Here is a 16,437-nt window from a genome sequence, read left to right on the forward strand (position 1 = left end):
AATAAATAAATAAATAAATTACCTGACCTGAGCGATGACGTGTGCCTAAAGGACGACGCAGAGTAACAGCAAAGTATCCTCCTCCCCCGTCAGTCAGGGCGGGGGTGAGGTGGGATGTGTTTTCCAACTCATCCTAATTATGTATTGCATAAATAGCTAACAGAATACAGTGATGTTTTTCTCTTAATATACTGAGTTTTTGACACATTCTAAATATCCCTCTCATGCAAGAGTATAATTTGGTATGGAGTAATAACCATCACGTAAAAATTATAACATAAAATTCTGGCCAATCCACTACAACCCGCACCTGAAAAAGAAAACAGTGTTCGTAACCAGAAGGATGCACGTTGACACGTGCGTTCGTATCTGCCAGACGTATGATTTGTTCTGGTCCATTTTGCGGGTTTAGTATATATGTTGGTTTTAACGAAGTCTGTATATTGATTCGTACAAATAGGAGACAATGACATCTTATTTCAAGTGGATATTTTCATGATAAGAATAACCATAGCACAATGTTCAGTACAGTTATATTTTTAGACTATGTTTAGCGAAACGAATAGAATATAAAAGGCTAGCTGAAACGAGTTACCCTAGTCGGAACGTTGGCATTATAAGAAGTGCATATAAGAGCCACACAGGAAGATACTTTGACTGAACTATTCGCATTCGTGGAGTTGTGTACACTGAGTGTTTACACCGATTGTAACATATTTTTCTCAGCACAGCAGCAGGCGAATAAAATGTTTACAGCGCTCTCTCACTTCGTGGGTGTGTAAGTTTACCACACACTGTAACAGGCACCGTGAGTGAAAATGTTAGGGAACAAGGACTTCAGTAGTAAATTAGCAGTTTAACTATGGGCCAGTGAGTAATGAAAGCCCGGTGCAAGGCAAATTGTGTAGCTATACAAGACCTATTGAGAACACATCACTGCCTATCGATCGCAGCAACACTCCTACTCCCCTCTACCGAATAGTGTCCACTCAAGTTCAACGTCATGACTATCGTGGCCGCCTCGCCCCCTCGCAATTCCCTCCTGCCCAGAACTCCTGCTCCTTGGCGACCCTCAAATCCTGTGTTGGGTTTGCCCCCTGCTGTAGAAACTTTACTTCATCAACTCGGCGGCACCTTCCACACCTATCACCCGTTCCGCCGAAACCCTGCCACCTATTACGACCCGTTGCCCAGTAACATGAGCAGCACTCCCAACATTACGTCATCCAACTGCGGCACATACCACGACCCCAGTCCTCTCCTTCTGTTATGCCGCAATGCCCTCATATCGACCTTCGGTCTCCGTCGTCTGCGCGGTCTCCTGACGGAGGCAGGAGCACCGCGCGCTGTCGCTCGGATGGTCTCCACCATCAGCGCGGGGGAGTGTCAGGCCTTGGGGGCGGCGCCCTTGACTGACGTATTCGCCCAACCCTTCTTCCATCGCGCAGTCACGTGGCGCGTGACGTGCTGCCTAGATCGTCAAGCCTACCTGACCACGTATGCTGCCACGTCACTCCATCACGGATACAGCATGCCATGGGTACGTGACATTCAAATATTCCTATTGGAGCATTGCCAGTTTTTACTTGTTACCGGGAGATAAGAATTTAATTAGTGTCATTTCATTGGTTCACTGTTATTTTACTGGTCGCAAATTAATTGTGTCCCATGAGAAGGGATACAGTATGACTGCAATGATAATGATTGCAGTAGGAACAAGGCCGCTTTCGGTGGTGATCCAGCTCACTTTGTGTCCTGTAGACCACGAATGTATGTATACGTTGTTGGACTACATTAATTTGGAGACGTTTAGATAATAGGTGTCGTTTATGTTCTTCTATTTATTTGTAAGTTTTGATGGTAGCGTAGTTAAGCCTAGTCTGTAGCTTGCCACTTGAGAGCGATGTGGAGAATGCGTGTCGGTTGCCAACATAGTTACAATTCTATAAATAATTGTATATTCCTTATGACTAAATTTATGTACTGTATAGAACTGAATGTGAGGACCCAGTATAAAATATATATGAGTGGAAAAGGTGGTAGAGAAACGCAAGTCTGAGTGGGAACATTGCAAGTATATTACTGACGTTTCGACTAACAAGTCTTCTTTGAGTCGAAATGTCAGTAATATAGTGTTCCTACTGCAACCTGCGTTTCTCTACCACCTTTTCCACTCAATTGTCTAACCTTTTCTGCAATATATATATATATATATATATATATATATATATGTGTGTGTGTGTGTGTGTGTGTGTGTGTGTGTGTGTGTGTGTGTGCGTGCGTGTGTGTGTGTGTGTGTGTGTGTGCATATATTCAGGAAATATATATATATATATATATATATATATAATATATATATATTATATATGTATATATATATATTATATATATGTATATATATATATATGTATGTATATATATGTATATATATAATATATATATATGTATATATATATGTATATTTATATACTGTATATATGTATATATATATGTATATATATATATATATGTGTGTATATATATATTTATGTATGTATATATATGTATATATATAATATATATATATAATATATATGTATATATGTATATGTATATAATATGTATATATGTATATGTATGTATATATGTATATATTTATATGTATATATATGTGTATATATATATATATATATATACATACATATATATATATATATATATACACACACACGAAGAAACATCCTATCGACGTAATGAATAACTTGTAGTTAATGCTATGTTTTGGCAATATTCCTGGTCGTCTTCGGAGCTTGATGCAGGTGGCTGTGAATGTCACCCTTTCTGACCGAGGGTCAGATTACACAATGGGCATCCGTTGAAGCTTACCACTATTTGCCACATTTCACCGAGCGCACACATGCACCAGTATAGAATGAACAAATCATAAACTCAAGGGTAAGCACAAAGACATATAGGTATTGTCTTGCAACATATGTCTATTTTAGCCACAGAGGTTCTCGGTGTGATCTTTTGTGTCTTTCATAAGTTCCACGTTTCTTCTGAGTCAAAACGACTGGATCTGTCGACATGAACTTTTCTGGAAAGGTGTGAGATGGTCCTTCTATGATTCCCTTAAGGTCAGAGTGCAATTGATGAAATCATTTTCCTAAACCACCCACTCCCTTTTAGAAAAGGTGTTGTAAAATATCCTAGTCGATCCACACATCGTAATAGTCATATTCAGATTAAAATATGTATTTATGATAGCGGATTTCCGAAGATTCATCACGCATCAACCGAACGTTATAATAGTCATTGTATCAAAACAATAGCGCCTTAGATCTGATTATTGGGTGCACACTCGCGGGTTCTATTGAAAAATGTCACAGGATTTCATTAAATCTGAAGAAGAGGAATTAGTGGAGTTCGTTCATTATCAGCCACATAGGATTGAGCAAATGATACAACGCCAAACGTCAAAAGATGATCAGGAAATGACTGAACATGCCAAAGTTGACCTTCTTGACAATGATGATGAAAATGGGAAGTCCGACCATAGTAATGAAGAAAGTGGGGAGGAGGAGTATCAGGAAGAGGAAATCTAGGGATAGAGGGCAGAAAGAACAGGAAAACTGACTGATGTGTCAAGGGATAGGCTAAGCCTAAAGCAAAACTAGATCATCTTACTCCTAGTGTTAACCTAACCAATTAAATTATTTTATTTTCTCTTTTGTTATATGTTTTGTTATATTATATATGTTTGTTATGCACTTATTCTCCTAGTTTTATCTTTCTAAACTTATCTGATCAATTTAGCCTAAATTTCCAAAAACAATATCCCTTTAATTTGTTTGGAATATGTTTTAAATAGGGCCATTTAGTATTTTTGTATGAAAATCTAGTTCAATCATTTAGCTTTTCATGTAGATTCTGTACGTAAATAATATCACTGATGCCGGGTGGTCATCGTAAGCTTTCTTCTGCCTTTGTGTTCTGTATGTTATTACTATATTATTCTCCGCCTCTTTCCTCTTATTCTTTTCATCCCAATCGTGAATTTTCGTCTGTAGTTCTTTCTTTTAATTTCCAAATTTGTTGTTAAACAGCCTGCGGTAGTCGACACGATAATTATTCATCAAATACATGAAGAACGTCATCGCGGAGTAAGATGGCGCTGTGGGTAGGTTTTGGTAGAATGGCAGAAGCAGACGAGGTTTTGAGGACGGGATCAGTGATTTCACAAATCCAACAAATGAAAAACGAGTTATTATTGACTTTGGGAAGTACAAAAAAACTAATTCCGGTAAAATTAGACACCCTTTATTTACAAAGTGGTCACGCTGTAACGAACAATAACTGCATAATGTCTACCGCAAATACAATTTTGTCCATATCAATTTGACACAGCTTGTAATGCTCTGGTACAGGTGCAACAAACCTCGTCCGATCATGGCTCCCGAACAATTTACTTTGTCGAACTTCAAATGATTAATTTTTCACTATTTTGAGAGGATTACAAGTGGGAAATAGGATAAAGATCATATTGATCCGGCTTGAAAGAAATCGGATAATTTTCCAAGACGCTAAGCCAAGAACTATTTTCACATTTCGGTGACGTAAGCTGACAATGGGAGACGCTTAATCCATTAAACTGCGATGACAAGATTCTTGTCATTTGGTCAAATAAAACAAAAAATCATAAAACGCCAAAATGTTTGATCAAACACCAGAAAAAATATGACGTCAGTCTTCTCTTCGCGAAGCGAGGACTGACGTCATATTTTTTCTGGTGTTTGATCAAACATTTTGGCGTTTTATGATTTTTTGTTTTATTTGACCAAATGACAAGTATCTTGTCTTCGGAGTTTAATGGGTTAAGAAAAATCCGAGCAGAGTAAACACAAAATCATTGCCGACCATTCCCATGGAATATTTCTGCAATTAGAATTGAATTAAGGGGGGGGAAATGCTATTTTAGTAACTTCAAAAAAACCGCCTGCACATTGAAAATAGTTTCGAGAATCTTTGGAAGTGTGACGTTTGAGTAGTCAAACAGTGCTATTCACACGGCATTGTTAAGCATCGAATCTATTGAATAGCTGTGAGAAAATCTAATAGATTATGATTAATTGTGTAGCTGCCGAGTGTAAAAATGGTTAAAGAATGTACCAACAAAACCAACACTGTCAATAATTTGGATTCTTACATCTTAAACCCTAAGCTTCCAACACCTGTTGATCTGTCCCCACCCTATTTCTGATGTTTTGGGATCCTCCCTTGTAATATATAGTATCCTAACATATATAAATACAAAACCTTCACGCAGAAAGTTACCTCAAAAGATATAAAATTCCCTCCCTCTGACTGCAGAATATTCAGCAAGGCATATGACTGTTACCTCCGTTGTTATTTCCACTGTTTACTGTTCTCTTCTATAGTTTTGTATTTCGTTTCTCGCTTCTACTTTCTTTTCCTCACTGTCCTTATGTAGGCTAGTCATTCACAATATTTTTCTGTAGGAAGACCCTTAGGTTCCGACCATCTTAGTCAAGTTCCATCACTCTGTATAAGGGAGGGGAATTAAGCTCTTCTTCCCGAAATGTTACACTTGGCTTGTCAATTTACACCAAGGGACTCCCAACTGGAATCCTCAATTTGATCACTAGGTCAGTTCGCATTGGCGTCATGATTTCTTTAGTCAAATGCTCTTTACTCTTACATCTAAGTAGCTCCCCTAAGGGCGTGACTTTACTCCCATGAACCAATTGAATTTTCTCCTCCACTTTTTTTCCAATCAGAAAGACTGTTACAAACGTCTTAAGCAATACTGCTTACTCAAGCAATCTCGATATCAATGCATCAGTGGCTTAGTTTACATCATGTAACATCAGCGTAATACAGCAATGAAATCTGGTCCCTAGCGGTTGTTTTTAAACTTTAGACGAGGAGCGAGATTATGCAATTCCTTCGCCTATGACTGTTGTCTACCAAACACCCAACTCAAGAATTGAATTCTCGCCACCTACCCCTATATCTACCTTGTCTACCAGCCTCTTACATGGCAGATACGGGAAAACATATATAAATATTTTTTAGCTTTTTGCTAATGAATTTATATTGTTTCATAGTTTAATAGTTCATTTTGAACCATTTATGGCACGATAAATGTCCCTCGTCATTTCTATATCTCAGAATTATAAATTTGGTTGATTTTTTCCCTTGTGCAAGACTATACTTATTTCAGCAACATACGCTCATGCACGATATATCTTTTTTGTGTATAAGAGGGCTACATAAAAATATATTTTTTCTTATTTACTATAGTCAACGCAAGGAGAAATGACCGATAAGGCGTGGCTAGGAGATTTCCCGGTGTTGCCACATATGGGCATCCATGGCGAGAACGTGCGTGTGGATGCAATGTTTTCTGAATGCAGAGTGAGGGGGGCGGGGCCAGAGATTAGATGTAGTGGCAATGTCGCTCTCGCATGCACATATGCCATATCTACACTTAAAGAAACGAAACCTTTGTATAGAAAACATTGCTTTGATTTTTATCTCAGTGGTGGTGTGTGACAAAAAATTATAATATAATCATATGAGGCAACATTATAAAATTATAAAATAGAATTATATAATAAAATAAAACTATAAAATAATTATATGTGGCACCACAGGGGAACTCCCAGTGGTCCGCCCTAACGGTCAGATCTCAGTGCATAGGGTATACTAGAGTAGCTTTTATTGTTTGTTTGTTTGTTTGTTTGTTTTTATCTATCTATATTTATTTTTATTTTTTCATTTATCTTATTTATTTTATCTATTTATTTATTTATTTATTCATTTATTTATTCATTTATTTATTCATTTATTTATCTATTTATTTATGTATGTATTTATTTATTTATTCATTTATTTATTTATTATTATTATTATTATTATTTTTTTTTTTATTTTTATTTTTTTTTTTTTTTTTTTTTTTTTTTTTTTTTTTTTTTTGTCATCTCCCATGGTCTAGTTAGATTCTGAAGAAGAGTAACGTAAGGGACGTTCTACGCGAATGAGAACCCCCCGCCCCACCCCAAACCAATAGACCATAGGCCTGTGAATCTGCGCAGGTTATGAATATCCATCAGTTGTGCTACACCAATAATGTGGTATATGCGAGTTTTTATTTGTTGAAGCTAATATAACGCGCTATACAACACAACTGAACAAGTAGTAGTTCAACCAACTTATCAGCAGAACATAGAAGTGAAGCTAATACCAACATGAATATTAACAAAATGTCAGTCTAGCAGCACAAATAATCACAAAGGAAATATTAACATTTCCAGTTGTAGGAGGCCAATAGGACGCCCTAGGAAACGATGGACAATGGAAGTGGAAGTAGCTGCTGAACAAATAGGAAGAAAATTGCAAGAATTAATTAGAGAATGAGGACTTCAGGGACAGAGACCTCTGGCGGAGATTCGTAGAAGCCGGACAATGGCAGGCATAGCCTACGGTGCGTCTGGTGAGAAAGGTGAGAAAATTATATTTACCAAATGCGCAAAATCATAAAGCATACTGGTACGAGATACAAGGGTTACAAACCCCATAAAATAATGCATCAGAGAAGTAGGCTATTTTGAATAAACAAATAATTCGTTCTCGTGTTGCACTCGGCAATTCTCGTGTTGACAACGAGCTACTTCAATCTCTTCAGTTTAGAAGGACTCTTAGCAGAGAGGGGGGCCGTCTCGATTATCCCATTTCTGCCTGTATGACACTTCTGGCGTTTTGTTCTTGCTGTCGACTGACTATTCTACATCAGCGCCTATTAGACAATTTTATTCAACCTATGTGGAATTTCGGACTCGATCAAGTTAAAGTTGTCTCGACTGTACAATACTGGAGGTTTTATTCTACCTAACGTCTATGCCAGACAATGTCATTCTACTAAGGGGGAACTCCAGGTATGAATTGACTAACAAAGGTCCGCAAATTTGGACTTTGAACAACAAGACGCATCAATTCTTCGTAAACGTAAATATAAGGACGCACCAACTAGAAAGTAATATGCTAAATATAAACGCGACTTCCAAGTAACGCGAAAAATATATTCATGCATAATACATTGCAACATATATGACATATAGCAATACACACAGCGACGACGGAATGCATAACACATACGTAATATACAGTCGAATTCGTTCAACACAATATTGCAAAGGAGAGAGCGGGATATTACAGTGATATATAGAGTACACTGCACTACATGAAATAACCTAAATAATTACATCAAACACCTAAGTGCTTTAGGAGAATCATGGGGTATCCTTGGAATTACTTCATATCAAACTAGAAACTACTGTGAGACTTAGTCTAGGCTATTTACGAGTATGATTATTGAAAGCCAATTCCAGCTATATGGGTATGCGTTACGTTTCCCTGATGATGATCCTATTCAGCGTTGTCTCCACAAAAGACAACCCTCGATGGAGGAGGAGACGAAGGGGACTTCCACAGAATTCATGACTGGGGCAAATTAAATTGTCGAGTTGTTTGGAGTAGGATTGAAGGGTGTCTACATGGAAGCTTCCTCGGAGAGACCATGAGGACAAGCGTCAGGGTGTGACTGAAGTAACGCGGTCCGCGAAACCTGCTTCCAATTGATGACGATGATGACACAGCAATACAAACGCAGCGCAACAGTGTATACAACATGACAGGAGAAAGGAAAACCAGACAAGACAAAGACGATAAAACGCAACAAAACATGAGAATTAAAATATACCACAAAGTCAAGGCAAAGCGCCAATGCAGTAGGACAGTGCCAAGTTGCGCTGACGTGCCTGCCCAGAGCCCAGGCACAGTGCCAAACATGAGCACTTGTGCCTAGCTCGCGCGTTTGTGTGTTTGTGTGTGTGTGTGTGTTTGTCTTTGTGTGTGTTGGGGGTGTAGTATACAGGAAAGAAGCAGCTATATGGGAAACTGTTTACCTTTAGACTTTTTCCCCATTTGTTCTCGTGACCTTATGACTCCTCTCCCAGAACAGGTGATATCCTCTATATTTCTTTTCTAGTGACCTGAGTAACCCTACCTTTTAAATGTTAATGATTCTACGTCCATACGTTTTGTATTTCATGGTGGGGAACAGTTTGGTCATTCTTCTTTGTAATATCTCAATCTTTTTATATTCTTCGCCTCATACGGAACACCAACAACAACCACTCCAGGGCGTATTAGGCATTCTACGGCTTTATCATCTTTTCGTCGTTATCGTGAAAAGCTACTTTTATGTTTATCAGGAGTGTCCCTCATCCACGATTTTGCTGCTTGTCAAGTGACAAAATATCCAAGACAGATTTTTTCTTTACTTTTGATTTTGTAATTTAATGCTCTGGATACTCTCCAGTGTGCCCCTTAGCAGCTTTAACAGCTATTTTAGTTCCGTATTCGTAAATGAAACACTTCAAAGTGAAGTCTTAGCTAAAGCTTGTGATAAGCTGAGGGGAAGTTTACTTCTGTAAATATAGCCAAAGAAAAGATGGGAAGATGTATAGAAAGGCTCAAAGTTATTCAAACATCAGGGCCTGACGTTGGCATCTTGAAGGAGATAAAAAATAAAATTGTTGTCCCATTAGAAATTAATTTTAAATGTTCTATCATATCCGGGGATGTAACAAGAGGATGGAAATTAGCTAATGTTACTCTCATATTCAAAAAGGATGACAAAACGAAGCCAATCAACTGCAAACCTTTAAGCTTAACCTCAATCGTAGACAAATTTATGGAAACTATCATCAGAGATGCTATCGAACATCACATGGAAATTAACTATTTGATGAAAGCTAGCATGTATTCAGACGGAAACGTTCTTGTGTGATTAACCTATTCAAAGCTACAGTCATTTCGAATTATGAAAAAAGAAACCATGTAGATTTAACTTATCTGGACCTGGTTGAACAATTATAAACAGCAAGTTGTTCTGATTTGCAAAAATTCTATTTGGAAATATGTTACGAGTGGGGTTCCTCAGGCTTCCGTTCTTGGACCACTTCTGTTCATAGCATATAAACTATATAAACCATGATCTGAAATAATTTGTTTTCAAAATTGCTGACGATACAAACCTGTGCGGAATAGCATATGATCACTCGAATCAGTTAGATATTCAAGAAGATTTACCTACATCCGTACACTCGACCAACACAAACATAAACTACACTCCAGACACCCACAAAGACTCCCAGGCCTTACCGTACAGACTATTTGTCTTTTGCTCCTTTCCTTCAGGCAGTATACACGAGAAGTCATGTATAACAACGCGAATATTCATGATCATCAATTGGGGACATACGCAAGGAAGCTCATTGCTTCATTCACAAGTCGGAGCCAGTCCCCACGGTCTCTCTGAGCAACCTCCCATGCAGCCATCCTTCGCACTCCAAACAACTCTTGACAGTTTTATTTAACTTGCCCAGCCATGAATTCTGTGGGAGTCCACCCCGTCTACTCCTTCATCGAGGATTGTCTCTTATGGATACAACCTTGTGCTTAGGATCAACATCAGGGGAACGCGCCACGTGCACATAGAGCTAGAATTGACGTTAACAATTTTTGCTTGTAAGTGGCCTGGACTGAGTCTCACAGTACCGTCTCTATTTTGATATGAAGTTATTCCAGCGATACCCCATGATTTTCCGAAGGTACCAAAGACATCGAGATGGCTCTTTAAGTCAGCATTCAACGCTTATGTCGGGTGGCTAATATAAGTGTATAACAAAGGAAAATGGTGTATTTGTTTTAGGAATTAAATCACTACAACAAAACGTGCGTACAATTAGAAGGTGAACTAGAAACTGCGTCGTTTCTGTATGCAGCCTGATTTGGCGGGAAGCATACACGACCGCATGGTTCCTTCAAACAGTGGGCACATAGAAATACAATCAATACAATAACTTTAATAAATTAATATAATTAAATTTCATAGTATTTATATACAAAGAGGAAAGCATGTATTTCCCAATCTACTCACAAGTACAATGCATGACAATCGTGTACAGTGCCACTAGCACGCACGCACACCACAACATTGCTCGGCCACCACCACTCGGTGACCCCACCGAGCAAACGAAAAGAAGAAATGACTAGGCAAGACAAAAGCAAGCCATATATAACAGTCCACACACATTACAGGCTAATTACAAAAGTGTGGAAAAAATATGACATTAGCACACCCAGACACATAAACATAACATACATAATCATATGACATAAGGACAATACATGGGAACACATACACAAAACAAGAATATATATATAATTAAGAAATGTATACAAGTATAAGATATACACAAAAGAACTGGCGCCACTTAACATGAGACAAAAAGACAGCAATTGCCGGACGTCCGGGACATGACACTTAGATATTAAACAAAAGTTACACATAATACAAATCAATACACACAGTAGATAAACAAGATATACACATTGTACAAACAATACACTTAATAGAGAAATAAGATACAAAGTATAGGTCAAGGCAAGAATGAATAATATGAGCAATGCACATATACAATTATAAAGACATAGGACCCCTTGAACGGAGATTATAATTGTGAGGTGTAGATACAGAAGACGTATTTTGTACAGGGAGCCTTGGAGGAGGTTGAATAAATGCAGGGATAGGCATTCTTGTCACCTTAGATATATCAACAAGCACAACTTCGCTCAGTCCCTGGGAAAGATCAAAGACCCTGAATTTATTTGGATGCAACTTCCCAGTAACTAAAAGAGAACCTGTAAATTTACAGTTAAGTTTAGATCGGCGGTCAGGCATGCTCTTATAGACATGATCACCAATACTGATGTTAACATACTTAGTCCGGATACAGTGGTGTTTCAGTATTTTGACTTTGAAGACATCAAGTTGATCTCTTACAGAACTATAAATATTATGCAATTTATGATATTGGAGTTAACTATAGTCCTCAGTATTGAAGGGGGGACGAGCAGGACTATCAAGCACATCATAAGGAGCCGTTTTTTCACTCGCTAAAACCTCCTTCCTAAATTCCGACCCATTGTCACTAAGGAGCACCGAAGGAGTAGTGTATGAAAATAAAAACACTAAAGCATGGGCTACTACTGGAACAAACTTGCTACGTAAGAGAGCCAATATTACAAAACGATTAAAGTGGTCCACACACACAAGGACATACACAGAACCTTGAGTACTACGAGGCAGTTGTAAAAGGTCTATAGTCATAGTCTGAAAAGGGCGAGAAGGAGTAAAGTACTCTAAGATGGGAGCAGTGTGCGTGGAACCTTTGTTCTGGGCACAAGAGCTACACTGGGCTACACAAGAGGTAATGTCCAGTCGCATTTTTGGCCAATAATACTTCTTACGTGCCATAGCCAGAGTTTTGTAACAACCTGGGTGACCAGCCTGAGGGGCATCATGACTAAGGGACAGAACAACAGGAACTAGGGATCACTAGCTGTGCCACATCCTGCTCAGACATTTCCAGATTACGAATGAGAACCTTGCCCTGGAAGGAAAATTGGGACAGGGGAACAGGTAAATCTGGTAAGGCAGTATAATCACCAGACTCCAAAGCATAAATAACAGCAGACCAAACAGGGTCCTCACGCTGAGCTTTGGCCAGATCCTTCAGAGAGAAATTGTCAATTACTGCAACAGCAGCAACAGGGATATTACGTGAAAATGCATTAGCAACATTGTTTGCACGCCCTGGAATATGCTTAAGGGTTGGGTTAAATTCCTCAATCGTGAGAAACCATCTGGCTAGGCGGCCTGAAAGATTTTTGCCCTTGAAAAGCTGAGTGACAGTAGTGTGGTCCGTGTAGAATGAAATAAGAATAATGCCATCCGCAAATCTTAGGTGGTTCAGATATTCGCAATTAATCTTTAAACCTTTCTCTCTCCAACTCAACATTCTGAAAATCTCTTTCAAACAAACTATAGATAATTTGAGTGAGATGGTATCGCCTTGCCGTACTCCTTTCTCGATTTGGATCTTTTCTGTATCTTTGTGTAGTCGAATTATAGCTGTACTTTTCCCATGAATATTCCAAAACCCTTACAATCTGTTCGTTTGCACCCTGCTTGCGTAACTAGTTTAGTATTGCTATTTGTTCTACTGAGACAAAGGCCTTCTCATAATCTACTAAAGCTAAACAGAGAGATATACTGTATTGTCGTTTTCTCGATTAGTTGGTTCATCGCCTGCAAATGGTCTAAAGTCGAATATCCGGTCCTAAAGTCTGCCTATTCTCTCGGTTGGTTTCCATCTAAAACTTGACAATCTATTTGTAAGGATCTTGGATAATAATTTATATACATATGATAGCAAGCTAATCGGTCGACAGTTACTAAGGTAATTCTGGTCTCCTTTTTTATGAAGCAAAATCACTATAGCATTCCACCACGGTTCAGGAACGCTTTCTAGACGTAAACACTGGGTGTAAAACAGAGCCAACCCAATATAAATTTCTTTCCCTGCGTCTTTCAAGAGATCTATCGATATACCATCTTCCCCAGATGCTTTTCTTCGTTTCATATTTTTTAGAGCAAATTCTACTTTGTAATCTCTGGTACATTACTAACGTCTACAGATGAATTTACTGACTCAGCTACGGTCTTTGATGAGTAAAGCGCTTGGTAAATTTCTTCTACTCTTATCATTAAATGATTTCTCCATTCCTATCTTTCAAACATATCACTTGCTGTCTTTCTAAAGCATGTCTGCGCTCGGTCCCTTTAATACTTTTACTTTTCAGAATAGTTTCCTCTATTTCATCCATGTTTCTCTTTCTCTTCTCTGATCTCTGCCTTTTGTTGATAAGCTTGTTTAGTTCTACTCTTTCTATTTCGTCTCTCCTGCTTTTAATCTGTATGGTCCTTCTTTTAATTAGGTCATTTGTAGCTTTGGAGTATTTGTTTTCTCTAATACTTTTTGTACTTCCTACTTTCTCTATTGATTCTCTAATGATATTCACTAAATTCAAATTCATATCTTCGACGGTGTCCTCGTTAGTTTTTAGAGCTTCGAATCTATTTTTAATTTCTAACTGAAATTTCTTATTATCCTTAATCTTTGCAAGGCTGATTTTCTTTTTTAAAACTAGTTTATTTCTCTCGGCTCTGAAATTGAATTTAGCTGTGCAACCTACCATTCTATGGTCACTACCTATGTTGACTTTATTTATGACCGTAACATTGCTAACGCTCTTGCTCTCGTCTCCTAATATGAAGTCTACTTCGTTCTTTGTTGTTCCATTTGGACTTCTCCAGGTCCATTTGCGACCTACACGCTTTTGCAAGGAAGTGGTCATTATCCTCATTTTGTAGTTGTCTGCAAAATTGACTAACATCTCGCCTCTGTCATTCTTTTCACCTACTACACACTTCCCAATGCACGACTCCTCCCCCATCTTCTTCCCCACTTTAGCATTAAAGTCGCCTATTACCAACGTGTACTTACTTTTTTCTTGATCCATAGAAGGACTCAATTTCATCGTCTGAGCTCTGTGAAGTTGATACATAAACCTGAAGTATTTTTAGAGTGTACCTTTTACACAGCCTATTCACAATCCAAGCTACCCTGTTTGATAAACTATTGAACTTGACTACGTTACCAGCAACTTCTCGGTTTATCAAGAATCCTACTCCACTGGATTTTCTTTGTCCTTACCTTTATAGTAGAACAGGTGGTGACCATCTTGTAATTGCATCAGCTTTTCTTCCGTTCTTCTGACTTCGCTCAGTCCTACGATGTCCCACTTGATGTTGTCTAGTCCTTCCATTAGACTCACCACCCTGTGGTCTTCTGAGAGAGTTTTTACGTTGTAAGTATAGATGTTCATTTTCTTCATGTTGCTTAATGCCCAACACTTGGATCTGCTTGGACAGTACTTACTCACATTCGGTGGCACACTGCCCGTAAGCACACGAGGCAATGCAGTTGGACCTTTAGGAGGCGGTGATCCAACAGGAACAATGGTCTGATACAAAAACTGCTAGCAAGCCCAGAGGAAAACTCCGAAGATTGCTAGACTTCCCTAGCTAAAAGTTACAGAAAGTAAAAGGGGCGTTCCCCGCGAAGGGCACTCTTAAGTGTTGTCAAAAAGGGGTATCAATGTGAAGAACGTTGGGTCTCGGTCCCACGGCGTGAGTACCCCGTCGATGACTTCTGACCATTCGCTTCGCGTCGACTTCGAGTTTATTTAGAGTCTGGTTCCCTGGACCTCTCTGACATATGGCCAATAAAGGGGTGCCTGGTGAGCGCTGTCCCTGAGTGCCTGGCTGAAGGGCCTCTTGTCTTTTCATACTCGAGATGAAGGAAATCTGGCATCTATCATAGATGAAAGAACTCTCACTCAATTAGATATGTGTAGTTATAGTAAGTTATATGAAAACATGAGGATGATTAATTAAATTATGTTTCAGAATCCTTATATCATGTATGTGTATATATATATATATATATATATGGTTAAAGAATGACTGAAAATATATCAATACTTCAAGCGAATAGGAGACAAGAAAGGCCTTTTAAATAATATTAATTATATTAACAAGAATTCAGATATATCCATAACTACCAGTAAAAGATTCCAGACATAGTAGGATACACCAGTAACACCTGGGTTCCTTCCTAGCTCTGGCCTATCTTAATAAATATATAATGGCATATACCACTAGGGTACTGAGGAAGAACGGCTACTTCGCACGTCTGAACACGTTGAGTGCGAGAGGGCAAATGCGGACAAATGTGGACCTCACTTGCCCGCGCTTGAAACAGTTACCAGTTTATATTAATTGGTGAATTTTTATTTATACTATTATGCAATTCAACAAGGTAACAGTGTAATAGATAAGTGAATAGTGTGAATATGAAAAGAGAAAACTAACCTAAAATGACTAATAAGAAATGGAACATGAAAATAGTATAATTAAAACAATAGCCCATACGCGCATTCGCAGACTGAGCAGGATGGTCTACCCCACCACCCACGGCAGATACATGAATGTCTAGATGCGTAAAACACATGCATATTACAACCATTAACCTAAAATACAGACATAGCTGTAGATGTACATCACGGGCACGTGACACCTCCCCCACAATGACTGGAAACGAAATTAGATATTGAATGAAAATAATAGCTAAAAATCATACAAAAGTGCATATGATATAGGATAAATTAAGATAAACACACGTTTCAAAAGGACAAGGTAAAGCTCGCGACATATTAAAATAACTACTTTAAGAAATTTAGAAGGAACATAATGATAATAAAATTAGGGAAATACATAAGACACAAAAAATATAGATAATATAACAAAACACAAAAATCAATATTTCTTGAGAGAATTAGGCTCGGGACAGAGCATCAGACAGCACATTATCTTTTCCACATAAACACACACACACACACACA

General features: G+C 38.3%; 2 protein-coding genes across 2 annotated transcripts in view; one reads left to right on the plus strand and one right to left on the minus strand.

Annotated features, from left to right (window-relative positions):
- The first annotated feature begins 580 nt into the window (after positions 1-580).
- Positions 581-16,437, plus strand: part of LOC143028452 (uncharacterized) — a 34,127-nt gene continuing 18,270 nt past the window's right edge. The window contains exon 1 of the mRNA XM_076190574.1: positions 581-1,540. Within this exon, the coding sequence (XP_076046689.1) occupies positions 1,004-1,540 (537 nt within the window). The 5' untranslated portion in view covers positions 581-1,003. The remainder of the gene's footprint in view (positions 1,541-16,437) is intronic.
- Positions 11,257-16,437, minus strand: part of LOC143028453 (uncharacterized) — a 6,366-nt gene continuing 1,185 nt past the window's right edge. The window contains exons 1-2 of the mRNA XM_076190576.1: positions 15,598-16,437; positions 11,257-15,347 (exon numbers count right to left, since the gene is read on the minus strand). The exon at positions 15,598-16,437 is cut by the window's right edge and continues 1,185 nt beyond it. Coding sequence (XP_076046691.1) covers positions 12,435-12,929 — 495 coding nt within the window. The 5' untranslated portion in view covers positions 12,930-15,347; positions 15,598-16,437 and the 3' untranslated portion in view covers positions 11,257-12,434. The remainder of the gene's footprint in view (positions 15,348-15,597) is intronic.

The sequence above is a fragment of the Oratosquilla oratoria genome, chromosome 9 (genome assembly GCF_046742065.1).
Source record: "Oratosquilla oratoria isolate Oo_2021 chromosome 9, ASM4674206v1, whole genome shotgun sequence".
Lineage (NCBI taxonomy): Eukaryota > Metazoa > Arthropoda > Malacostraca > Stomatopoda > Squillidae > Oratosquilla > Oratosquilla oratoria.